The 12,972-nt window shown below is 47.2% G+C and overlaps 2 protein-coding genes across 2 annotated transcripts in view; both read right to left on the bottom strand.

Annotated features, from left to right (window-relative positions):
• Window positions 1-6,596, bottom strand: part of mfsd3 (major facilitator superfamily domain containing 3) — a 7,467-nt gene extending 871 nt beyond the window's left edge. The window contains exons 1-2 of the mRNA XM_062452118.1: window positions 6,530-6,596; window positions 5,066-5,852 (exon numbers count right to left, since the gene is read on the bottom strand). Coding sequence (XP_062308102.1) covers window positions 5,066-5,753 — 688 coding nt within the window. The 5' untranslated portion in view covers window positions 5,754-5,852; window positions 6,530-6,596. The remainder of the gene's footprint in view (window positions 1-5,065; window positions 5,853-6,529) is intronic.
• Window positions 6,597-8,177: 1,581 nt separating this feature from the next.
• On the bottom strand, window positions 8,178-12,972 carry anxa1a (annexin A1a). The gene is made up of 12 exons (XM_062451222.1): window positions 12,854-12,972; window positions 12,156-12,229; window positions 11,502-11,592; window positions 10,994-11,088; window positions 10,753-10,866; window positions 10,337-10,427; window positions 10,121-10,200; window positions 9,785-9,935; window positions 9,425-9,520; window positions 9,269-9,327; window positions 8,842-8,964; window positions 8,178-8,660 (listed from the first exon to the last, which is right to left on the bottom strand). The coding sequence occupies exons 2-12, from the start codon at window positions 12,213-12,215 to the stop codon at window positions 8,604-8,606; spliced, it is 1,017 nt and encodes a 338-aa protein (XP_062307206.1). The 5' UTR covers window positions 12,216-12,229; window positions 12,854-12,972; the 3' UTR covers window positions 8,178-8,603.

Here is a 12,972-nt window from a genome sequence, read left to right as displayed (position 1 = left end):
GGAGGCCGTAGAACAGGCCTCGTGTCTCAGAAGGACACATCCTCTCCTTCAAAATAAAGAACCCCTTGATGATTATAGTTCCCCCCCCCCCCCGCCCCCCCCCAACCCACCCCGACTTCATGTCGGTTGTTCAAAGCAGTGTGTTGGGGAACGGACGTGAGGCTCTGTCCTGGACGTGTGGGTATAGTGGAGGGAGCCAACAGCCCTGCCGGCTGCCTCCCAGTCGAGAGGGCCGATGCTGGGGAGAGCAGCCTCCGCGCTGCACCCTGCCTCTCAGCCCGCCTCCCGCTCATTATTTCTTTAAAGTAGGGAGACGAGGAACACAACAAGCCGGGGCTGATTATTCACTTCTATAAATACTCTCAAAGCAACGATTGTCCATTTCAGCGGGGATTTCATTAGACGCGCACAAATATGGAACTAGCAGTGGGGGCGGGTGGGGGGGGAGGAGGGTGAGGAGAGAGGAAGGAGGGAGAGGAGGGTGAGGTAGAGAGGGGAGAGGGGGGGTCAGGGAGAGAAGAGGGTGAGAGATAGGAAGGGTAGGGAGAGAAGGGTGAGGGAGAGAAGGAAGGGAGGGGTGAGGGAGAGAGGAGGGTGAGAGAGAGGAAGGGTAGGGAGAGAAGGGTGAGGGAGAGAAGGAAGGGAGGGGTGAGGGAGAGAGGAAGGGTAGGGAGAGAAGGGTGAGGGAGAGAAGGAAGGGTGAGAGATGGAGACAGAGAGAGAGAGAGAGAGAGAGAGAGAGAGAGAGAGAGAGAGAGAGAGAGAGAGAGAGAGAGAGAGAGAGAGAGAGAGAGAGAGAGAGAGAGAGAGAGAGAGAGAGAGAGAGAGAGGGGGGAGAGGAGGGTGAAAAGAGGGAAAGCGGAAGAAGAGGATGAGAGGAAAGAGGAGAGGGAGAGAGACTAACTGCAGAACAACGGGCTGTTTAGAAGAGAGGGCTGAGAAAGAGAAAAGCAGACAGCACGTTGGAGGAGAGGAGAGGGGGGGAGAGGAGAGGAGAGGAGAGGAGAGGGGGGGAGAGGAGGAGAGGAGAGGAGGGGGAGAGGGGGGGAGAGGGGGGGGGGGCAGGACACACTGTGAGGTGGGTAGTGAAGGGGAACAAGGACTGCCAGACTGACAGAAAACAAGTGTGTGTGTGCATGTGTGTAAAGGTTATTACAGTTGGCTGTTTTGAATTTAGTTATCATGCAGTCAGTATCTATTTTTGTTTCAATTCCACAATAATTTTCGGTTTAGTTTTCCAACATCTTTTATTTTATTTTTATTTCCAGTACTTATTTAGGGCTAATCGGGTTATTTGGGCTAAGTGTGGTAAACAGATAGTAGGCTATACAGTACTGTGAAAAAGGACAAGATATGTAGCTAGCTAAACACATTTGTGTGAACACCTTTGGAAAAGTCATGCTACAGTACTGTATAATCAATGTAGCTGTTTGTTTAGCTGGCTGTTTGGGATCAACAGGTAATGGAACTAGGTTTAAAACTGTAGCAACTATTATCCTCACCTTCACGAGTCAGGTCTGACACAAAAACTACAAACAACCTATCTTTAGTGTTATTTTAATTTAGGGTAGTTAGTTCGAGACCCACGCAAAATTTCATTTTTGTTGAGTTTTAGTTTCCCTGTCCGATAATAACCCTGGTGCGTTTGTGTGTGTGTGTGTCAGAGAGAGAGAAAGAGATAGGGAGGGAGTGAGAGAGTTGGAAGGAGGAAGAGAGAAGGAGAGAGACTAAGTGAGGAAAAAGAAATAGAGGCAGTCAGGGGGTGGGGGGAGGGATCAGGGTGAGGGGTCAACGAGGGCGCAGGGGTTATAGTCCATAGCTTAGACACAAGAGAGGTCGGCGGCAGATGGATCCATGAGGACAAGCTGGAGACAGCCACGAAACAACACACACACACATACAGGCAAGCACACACACACAGGCATGCACACGCATGCACACACAGCCATTAAATCAGCACCTATAACCAACCTAAACCCTCAAGGAAGACTAGAAAAACAGAAAAATTCACAAAGTTCCCTGAGGTGTCCCCTCCTTCAGAGACTTTCGGGGACACAGAGAGGTGCAGACCACACACTGTAGGCTGAACTCAGTCATACAGTAAGATGAGAGTTTAAAATGTATTAAATATGCAAGTGTGGAGACAGCGGCACAGCTACACACAGCGATTCCGAGTTCGGAATTCGAAGAGCACACTGTGGAGTTTGTTCCAGGTAGGTATGTGTGAGGAGGTGTCACTGGGTTCATCATCCCCCCCCCCCCCACCCCCCCCGCCCTGTATACGGTTTGAGCTGATCGCTGTTTGACATCCCTTTCTTTCTCTCCCTCCCTCTTCCTCTGTCTCCCTCTCTTTCCCTTCATATATCTCCTCCCTCTGTTTCTCTCCCTCCATCACTCTCTCTCCCTCTATTTCTCTTCCTCCCTTTCCCTCTACTTCTCTCTTTCTAGACCCTTATCCCTCTCTTTCTTTCTCTCTCTCTATCCCTCCCTCTCTTTCGGTCTCTCTATCCCTCCATCTCCCTCCCTCCCTCTCTCTCTCTCTTTCTCTCTCTCAGGGAACCATGTGGTGATTGTTCATTAATTCATCCTCCCTTCAGCCAACCTCCCTGTAGCCTTACCCTCCCTCCCCCTGGAACATAACCCCCACCCCCTCCCCCTTCACCCTCCCTCCCCCTGGAACGGGTGAAGGGGTTCTGGAACCAGAGGTCTGGGGCCAGGGTCATTTTCTCTCTCCTCCAATTCCCTCCCAACCTCTCTCCACCTGGTCAGTTCCCAAAGAAAATCTCCATAAGGAAGATGGAGATTCACCCTCCCCCTCCAACAACACACCACCAGTTAGCTAGTCGTAGCTATACTAGATAGATACTACTAGTTACTATACTGTACTATATCCATAGTTCTAGTTACTATAATGTAGTATATCTACTAGACACATATTGTATGTATATATACTGTATCTAGTAGCTACTGTTCTACACACATATTGAATGTATACTATCTACTAGGCCTAGTTAGAATGTACTGTTGCCGTTTGGCAATACTTAGCCTACTTGTGCAAAATAGTCAGCACTTTCTTTTTCGGAGTCGGCACTCACGTAAATTAAAAATAAATACATATCGCGACTGAACGTGGAGGTTGATCTGCGAGTGGCGGTCTCCAAAATTAAACCAAGAATGGACTTGCTTGTGCTCCAAGCATTGTGCCCACCCATCTCATTAGGTCAGGTTAACGTTGAAATTAAAGTAATGAATAAATTACAAAAAAGTATTATTACGGTTGTTAGGCTGTTGTGTTCTTTTGTGTTGTCATTACGCTCATGTTTGGATAGGCCTGTTAGTGCCTGTGTGCACTTGCGTGCAACATTTGTATACGTAAACCACCTCCGTGGATCGCGAGTCACTGGCACCATTATTAGTTAGAGTAGTGGGCTGAAATGTTTGGGAACCCCTGCTCTACCGTATTCAACTTGCTACTATTGTACCTGTATTTTGTACCAGGGTCAGCCTACAAACCCTCCCTCCCCTCCTACCATGGGAGTCCCAGACGCCCAGACCTCAGGTCCCATAGTCATGACCTCACACAGCACAAAGGTCAGCCCCTCGCCTCCCTCTGATTGGCAGTTTGCTCGTTCATTAACAGTGTGTGGGAGAGGAGCCTGTGAGATGTGTGTGTGCGCGCACCCGCATACTGTGTGTGCGCGTGCGTGGTTGTTTAGACCAGGAATAGGCATCCAAAACCCCATTGAACACGCTCACTACTGCATGGCACTCACGGTATACTTTGGACCTCCAGGGATATATTGATAGTGGATTTATAAATAAGCAAACAACTTGTGGGAAACAGCAGATGTTTGAGGAGAGGATGATGGTGGTGTTATTGATGGTGATGATGATTATGGGATGGGGAACCCCCTAGACAGACTGGGGGGGGGGGGGGGGGGGTCTTGATGTTCTGTCTAGTGGGGCCTGCTGGGACTCATCCGATTACTGGGCCACCCCTAACTCTCTCTCTCTGTTTAACACACACACGCACACACACAAAACGTGCTCGAGAAAAGACAATAGCACTCACGTTCACAAACAAACACATGTATGCAAATGTGCGAGAGCACATGCGTTCCCACCACCCACCCACACACACACACACACACACACACACACACACACACACACACACACCAGTGTGATGCAGCATCTCTTGTTTCAGTTTTCATGGAGATAAAAAAAAAAACAGACACAAAGAAACTCTAATCCTTACATAATCCCCGTCTGTTGCCAAACACCAAACTCTGTCCTTATCAACTCTCTCTCCCCAACACACATACACACAGTATACAGGCACAAACACAAACAGTACACAGGCACACGAACAGTACACACTGTCTTTTGTCATAATCAAATTAGTGTATTTATTGGCTGATCAGCGTGATTTGGACAAAATAACGAGTTGGTGGACTCTCTGGGTATGTTAAATAAACAAAAAGAAACTGTAATGTGTCCTGACAATGAAACCTTCAGTCAGTAGCACCAGACCCTACTTTGAAACAGGCCCGTTCTAGCTTGCCAACGACCAACCCTCCTTACTTCCTTCAACAAACGTATTCGCTGCCGGACAGAATGGGAGATGGCAGCGGGCCCATCTAGTGATCGAACATTGGAACTACATCTCTCCCAACAGCCCCCTCGCTAGAACAGTCGAACCATAACTGCACACAACTATTATAACACGTTGTATGCAACTGAAGAATGCATTGAAGGCTGAAAAAAAGAGCGTTGACATGTTAACCCTTGTGCTGCCTTCGGGTCACATGACCCAAAGGTTCATAACGAACCATCATTGTGTTTACCCAGTTTTACCCAATACAAAAACGAATAAAAATAATTTTCTTTTAACCTTTGCAATGTGGGGGGTCTGAGACAGCCCAACGGTTAAAAGAAAATGCTTCACTTTGTTTTTGTATGAGGTAAATTTGTCGCAATACGACGGTGGGTCACACGGCTGATGGGTCAGAATGACCCGAAGATAACACAAGGGTTAAATGTTCTTTTTGAAGGCGAGACTCACCAAGTTTGTATGTGAGGACATACAGCACTGTCCAGGGGGTCCCCGGCACGGCCATCAGCTTCCTCCACACCCTCCACGGATGAACTGCGTCCCCCCCGCCCTTCCTCCCCTCCGCCTGGCTCCTCACGCAGTCGTCGTCCAGCACGGGGGCGCCCCACACGAACAGGGCCACGCCGCAGTACACGCACGCCAGCAGCATGAACATCCAGCCCCAGCCGGCCACGTCGATGACGGCCAGGAGCCCTCCCCCGGCGAACACCGAGCCCGCCTTGTAGCCCACCACCTGCGCCGTGTTCCCCAGCCCCAGCTCGCTGCGCCCCTTCAGCAGGCCAACGGCCGCGCCGTCCACCGCGATGTCCTGGACCGACGCCAGGGCGTTCATGGCCAGGAGCGTGCCCACCACGCCCCAGATGTGCGCCTCGGGAGCCAGGGCGGCGCTGGTGAGGCAGGTGAGGGCCAGGCCGGAGACAGTCCCTACCAGCCAGCGCCGCTTGGTGCCCACCCTGTCCACTAGCGGCGCCCACAGAACCTTGAGCACCCAGGGGAAGTACAGAACCTTGGTCAGGCCGATGCGGGTGAGGGAGTGGCCGGCCCCGCGCAGGTAGACGGGGAGGAGGGAGGACTGGAGGCCGTATGGGATCCCCTGGACAAAGTACAGGAGGCCCAGGAATACCAGCTTGTCGTTCATTGTCCACCTCTACAGCTTTCCTCCACAGACACTGAATCACTTGGGTTCAGGTTGTCATGACGCTGGCTGGCAAGATGCCGATCTACAAGATCGGTCAGCCTGGTAGAAATGGTTAAAGAGACAATGTGTACTTTACTTCACCCCCAGGTCTGACATTAATAAAATCAATAACATATGAAGCAGCAAAACTCATAAAGTATGTTACGTTTTCTGCATGTTTATTTCATTTGTTGACATATGAGGAAAAATGTCATGCTGACGTCGAATAAACTGGACTGCAACACATAGCAAACTAGTTAGCACTTAGGCACAGTTACAATTTACTAAGTTCACCCAACTACTAGAAGTCTAGTCGAACTGTGACAGCAGCTGTCAAATATTTTGTACTTGGGGCGTGGAGAGCATTTGTAGGCTCCGAGTTTGTACCATATCATATGAGGCAAGCGTATGAAGGTAGCTAGCCCTAAAGGTTAAAAAAAGGTAATTATTTGCTAGCTAGCCATATTTCCAGCCAATACCGAGACAGAGAAACACATAACGCTGTCAAATTGCAATGACAGCTGCGACCAGCTACTGTAGCGTGTTGCTAGTTAGCTAGTAGCTAGTAAGCTAATACATAATAGCGCTGGAGTTATGTACTGTAGCATGTGCATGCAGCGAAGGATTATTATACAATTGGTGTGATAAAACTCCTATGCATATATAAATGAAAAGCTGTTTTACAACGAGCTGTGTTAGCTATTGCTAACATCTTATATTTCCTAGTAAGAACATACTGAATGAGGGGAACCGGTTGTCTGAAACTGCTCCGCTCGGTGACCACACTGCAGAACAACATTACAGTTGCCAGGTTTTAAATATCTATCCCTCTATGGTGATATGTAATGGTCATCAAACTATTAGACTAATGTGTGACTGAAGTATCTGTAATATTCATAGATTTCTAACGAAAATACATTTTGTTTAGAGGAACTCTGGGTGCCTTGGTGTATTTTTTCCCACATAATCTCCCGCATATGTTTAAACCTGGCAACCGCACAAGATGACAGCCACTGCACCTTTCATTGGTTAAAAAACAAACAAACTGGAGGCTCTTCCAACGCCATACTTAAAACCAATGCCATAATGTCAGGAAACTCTGTTATGTCGGTCTGTGGCTCAATTATCTCGCAAACTGGGCATTGTATAAATTTGAATTTTGGCTCAGTATAGCTCAGGGCCCACGGACGTGTAGTGAAGCCTGTAAAGTTATTTGAAATAATACAATTTCTATTTTTTTTTAACAATCTGAAAATCTCGTGGCTACTCTATTGGATGGGAGTATTATAGATTACTATACACCATGCAACCCAGGCTCACACACATACACACACAAACACACCAGCACACTCAAACGCACCTGTCTAGACACACAAATACACCCTCCCAAGAATGCAGACATACTTGCAAAGTGAGAGTCTTTCATTGTTTACTTTATCTGTAACTGTGCAGACAGTTACCTAATTTTTTTTATATCATTTCGGATAACTGAACAGATTTCATTTGAAAAGGTCAGGAATTTTATCAGGAGAAACTAGTTCTGAAGTGATCCATACCAGCAGATCAGTTAACACCTGCAGAGACCTGTGTGGATGCTTGAAAGCTTTAGTTTCAAGGACAAAGAGTTTCTAGGAAGAGATTCATCACACATGCGCCCCATTCTATGTGCTGACATACATTAGACAAACAGGGAGGCATGCAGGGAGAGAACCACAAACTGAGACAAGAATTCATGGTACTAGAATGGAATGTGACAGTGCTGCAATCATTTCTTCACAATAATCATTGCCTTTCTGAACATTTATATAGGATTAGTCTTTGCATGTGTATTATTACATAAATAATGATTATGCATGTGTGTAGTAGGCCTATGTGTATATCACTTCAGATAGGAAAACTTCTTCTGAGTTGTGTTTTGAATAGTTATGATAAAAACCATGTTAACCCGCTAATAATAATAGTCATAGTTTGAGCCATGTTTTAAAATGGAAGTAGCTAATAACCTTGCGCCTGCCCTTTATGTCCGTGGGCTGAGGTAACTAGAGTACTTTATAGTACCAGTAGTACTTACTGCACCTCTCCTTGTTTGCACTTTAACATTTGTTGGGTTACCAAGGGATTGCATTCTGTGTCATCAAAATGTGGTCAAACCAGCATTTTTGGATTAGATTAGAGATAAACTTTGCACACAACAGTCTGCTCTGTGGGTTTGAGATATAGTTTCAGATCTCACCACTAGATGGCCCCGTTGGCATGTCCAATACTTTCCAGAGATGACTTGTTTGTAAAAGAATGTAACGAGTGAGTGTTGATAATTAGCCAGCAACGACCAAGCTAGAAATGGACATGGTATCGTGGCAAAATACAGACGACAAGACAAATATAAACAACATAACAAAAGCTTTATTGACAGAAGGTATTTTTTTCCCCCAGTAAGCAAGCCCTGCCACACTATCAGTGTGATACTCTGGCTCACTATGTGCATTCCACCCAAGCCCCTAACATGGAGATGTTCATGGTAATGATGCCATGTTGGGACCACAGCTATGCTAACATCCATCCTTTACCCATCCAACACGATGGACAGGCCCATCATCATCATCATCATACACCAACATGCTGTTTATTGGTTTACCTGCAGTGACACTCGCAACTTTTCAACATCACACCCTGACTAAAACTTGATTGTCAGGGTTTCTAACTCTTGCAGTGGGGGTAAGCACATATACAGGGTTTGCCACTTGAGAAGAGAGGAATTCCGGGGCAGTTCCTACACGTTGCCCTGGTGACAGCGGAAGCGCTTCATCCAGGTCAGTTTTCTCCACAGAGAGCCAGCAGGATCCTCTCATAGTCTCCTTTAGTATCGTCCTGACAGGGAGAGACCGGAAGAACACACATCATTAGTGGAAGTAAGTTCTGGTTTGATTCATCTGCTTGTATCTCTTTAGTAACAGGTGAGCAGGTCTTTTTATGCTGACTGAACAGCCTTGACAACAAAACTGAAACCTCTTTAAAAACATCTTCAAAGTTGTCCAAGCCGTTTGCTCACCAGAATGTCCTGATACAGGGTTTTGCCAAACGTCTTCTTGTACTCCTGCTTGATCCGGGTCAAGTCCACCTCTGAACGGCTCACCATAATACGGGTCAGAATCTTGGTGCGGGTTCCAGAACCCTGAGGAACAACACGCAGACAGAACAGAGTTCCAGAAGATTCACCTTAATCATAAGTGCATGGACTGTGTCGTAAATATAGTATTATAACTGCTGCATGTAACATTGAACACATTTATAATTCCTCTTGTTGACCATGCCTGGTAGCTGAGACATGTTACTTCGCTCTGACCACTGAAATACTGTTAGGACTCTGCACTTCTGCAGATCCTTGATCTTCTGCTTTACTTTCTACATTCATTATCGCTTTTGATAACGATTCATGATTTTTCTGCTAGACAAATAAAATGATAAAATCTCTTTACCTTCATGGCCAAGTTGAGTTTTTCAGCAAAGAAGGCAGGCTTGCTTCCAGCACACTTCACTGCAAACATACATAGGCAGAAGCACAAAGTCAACCATGACAAGCTAGATGAGCATTAGGTCAAGGTCACGGGAAATAGGTCTTTGTTTTCGCTCACCTGTCGCAATCAAGCAGCTCTCAATATCCCCCTTGAGCTCCAGATCAATCGCTTTAGCCACGTCCACCTTGCTGTACTTGGAGTACCTTTCAAACACTACGGGAGACACAGAGAGAGTTCATCCTTTCGAGTTTCACAAAACCGTGATCAGACTGGAATACCAATAAACAGCAAGAGAACGAAAGGGAATTTACAATAAGGCGTCATCATCGAACCACCTCTTAATCTGCAGTCAAATGCTCTAACCACAGAGCTACACACCCTACCTCAAAGCATTCATCTGAATGTGCCATCAAACGTTGCCCTATCAACGAACAGCTTCCAGTTGGGACGTGATGGCTGCCTGCAGGGGGGTCTCACCTTTCCGCAGCTGCGGGGCGCTCCTGGTGGTGAGGATGTCGATGAAGACGGAGCAGTCGGTGCCTTTCTTCTTCTCTCCGGCCTCGTAGATGGCCCTGGCGTCGCTGTCCGCCTGCTCGTCGTTCACCGTCAGGCTCTCGCTCCTGGCCCCCTGGTGGACGCAGGTGCAGAGGGAAAAAAGACAAAAAGAAAGAAGATCAGTCCAGTCCGTTTGGAATCCCGAGCATTCAGGAGGACCAGAATCAGCACTCCTTTGCCGTTCGAGACACACACACACGTTCAGGCAGGCACACACACACGTCCAGACACACAGACCTCACCCTCCCTGATACACACCTTGCAAAGTGAGAGAAGGGCATTCCGGAAGTCTCCGCCTGTATCCGACTTGATGTCAGCCTCCAGTTCCTTCTTAAATTCTAGCGACAACAAGTGAATAGATGATGAGGATTGAGCGGGGACTGTGCGGTCGCCTTTCACACGCAGAGCGTATACAAACTTGGGACCAGATTTAGCGTTCCTTGTCTAACACTGTATATCTACGCAGTGGCACACCTTCTTTGTAAGCGCTCCTTATCTTGACGATCTCCTTGTTGGTTCTGGAAGCCAAGATCTCAATCAGAGTGTCCTCGTCTGTTCCCAAACCCTGAGAGAGGGGGGGGGGGGGGGGGGGGGAGAGAAAGCGATACAACTTGTCTGGTGACTATCAATCAAAAGCACAACTTCTGCTCAGCTCAATAGCTGCCGTCAAGTGTGACAAATGCAGAAAGACAGGGCAGAGACACATTAGTTTAGGATTGCATTTAGGAGTGGATTTAACTACCCAGCAGGAATAAAACAATGACAATATCTCAATATATATGTATATATTTCACAACTCTTTCAATGTAGCTTCTTCACTCTCTGCCACCATCTACAGTGTCCGTGTGTGTGTGCGTGCGTGTGTGCGTGCGTGTGTGTGCACTGCATACCTTCATGGCCAGTTTGAGCTGCTGGGCGTCGTACTGTGCTGGTGTCCTCAGCAGAGCCAGAACGACCTCCTCCAGTTCCCCCTTCAGGGCTGCCTTCAGAGCCCCCTCCAACGGCTGGGGGAAACCCACCGCACGGTCAGGGCAGTCACACACACACCACCATCACCACACACGAGAGAGTGTGTGTGTGACGAGGACGGTCCCACACGGGTTGGTGAGCGCGTGTGTGGGTTTGCCTTACCTTCCCGCTGGCCTTTTGGTAAGCCGCTTTGATCTCCTGCCTTTGAGCATTGCTCTTCTTCACCAGGACATCGATGATGGTGTGTTCATCCACACCTACACACAGGAAGTACATTTCAAATACTGTCACACCACTGTCCTTCCTATACACAGGAAGTACATTTCAAATACTGTCACACCACTGTCCTTCCTATACACAGGAAGTACATTTCAAATACTGTCACACCACTGTCCTTCCTATACACAGGAAGTACATTTCAAATACTGTAACACCACTGTCCTTCCTATACACAGGAAGTAACGTGGAACTACAGCGGCACCATTCTGTCCACAGTCCAGACAAGACCCTGGTCCTAGGCCGGCTCCTTTTGCGAGATCTACCAGCCACACTCACAGAACAGTAGCATGTACACACGCTCACATTCTCTTTGTGTTTGACAAGCCATGGTTCTCGGTTCTGCAGTGATACACAGTGGGTGGGTGTGTGTGTGTGTGTGTGTGTGTGTCACCTTTAGCTTTGATGGCCTTATCCAATATGCCTGCATCACCGCTGGCACTGAAGTGGGGGTCTGGCTTTACAGTTCCCTCATTGGGAAAGGTCTGGGAGAGAGAGAAAATGAGACATACCATTTAGGATTTTGTAACGTGGACACATAAGTAACTGGCAATAGCACAGGCTTAAGGAGTACAAGACAGAAATGAGGCAAAGTAGATAGACAGAGACCTGTAAAACATGGCCATAAGTTTTTCAGGGAAAAAAAGGGAGAGAAAGCTGAAGTTTTTTTAGTTGTGTTTCTGAAGGGAGGGGCTCACATTCCTTCTCCCATGAGTCACAGCCCTCACATGGTCGTATCTCTCTCTTAACTCTTCACTTCGTGGCTCTACTTTCACCCTGCATCTTTCTGATGTGCCTCTTACTTTCTACTCCTAGTTCTTCAACCTCTGCTTGCTCTCTCTCTCTCCCCCTCTCTCCCCCTCTCCCTCTCCTCAGTCATTCTCTATCAATATCCCTCCTTCTTCTCCCTCTCCCTCTTTCTCTCTTCATCCGTCCCTCCCTCCCTCCGTGTAAACACACAGCTAAGTTTTTCCACACAAGCATACCACAGGAAGAGAAAAAAGAGCAGAAGTGAGCGGTTGGCGCAGTAACCGGAGTGTGGTCGTACTGAGTCATCGGGCATGCCCAGATAGACGGTCTGCTTGAGGAACTCTTGTATGAAGGACATTCTGGAGCTGGGGTCTGCAGAGGGACAAACACCACAAAACCAGGCATCAAGATAAAGAAGGATAACATGCCAAATCGACAAAACTAGGTTATAAATACTAGGTTTAATGTATGGTGTTTGAGGCTAGCTTAAGTTAGTAATGGCAGACTTTGTTCTCTACCGGTAATCTCCTTTTCTTTTAACCTCCAAAGAACACAAAAACAACACAGTACATAAAACACAGACACTGTACACTTAACATGCAAGCAAAAGCATTCATAGCCAGGATGGAAAAATTCTGGTTGGATGAATAGAACAAATCAGACCAAGTTCTGTTTCCTGCCAAAATAAATCTGGTGACCACGCCCAACTGAACGTTCAGAAAGTAAATATTATCCGACACCACACTGTGGCAAATGAGATAGACAACTGTCATAATTTGTTCTTGGTTCTGGACATGTTTTATCTGTAGGTAGACTACTTTACGCAACTTCGAACGTGAAGCGCTTCGGGCGTACCCACATATTCCTTCACGCGCCACACCCACTATACTCCACCTGAGCGCAATTACATGTATGTGAACCACACAAAGCATTAACGACTACAAAAACGATTAATGTTATTCATAGACCAATGTACGATAAAGTTGAGAATCTTACCAGTCTGTCCAGATTGGGTTTCTCTGTGATGCAGAGGGGAATATTAAGAGCAACGCTCGTATATTTATACACACGGATAAACCACACCTAACAACCGGTTCAGCCCACACTCTCTCTTC

The sequence above is a fragment of the Osmerus eperlanus genome, chromosome 25 (genome assembly GCF_963692335.1).
Source record: "Osmerus eperlanus chromosome 25, fOsmEpe2.1, whole genome shotgun sequence".
NCBI classification, from domain to species: domain Eukaryota; kingdom Metazoa; phylum Chordata; class Actinopteri; order Osmeriformes; family Osmeridae; genus Osmerus; species Osmerus eperlanus.
The sequence above is the reverse complement of the archived record's forward strand: the minus strand, read 5'-3'. Positions and strand labels throughout refer to the sequence as shown.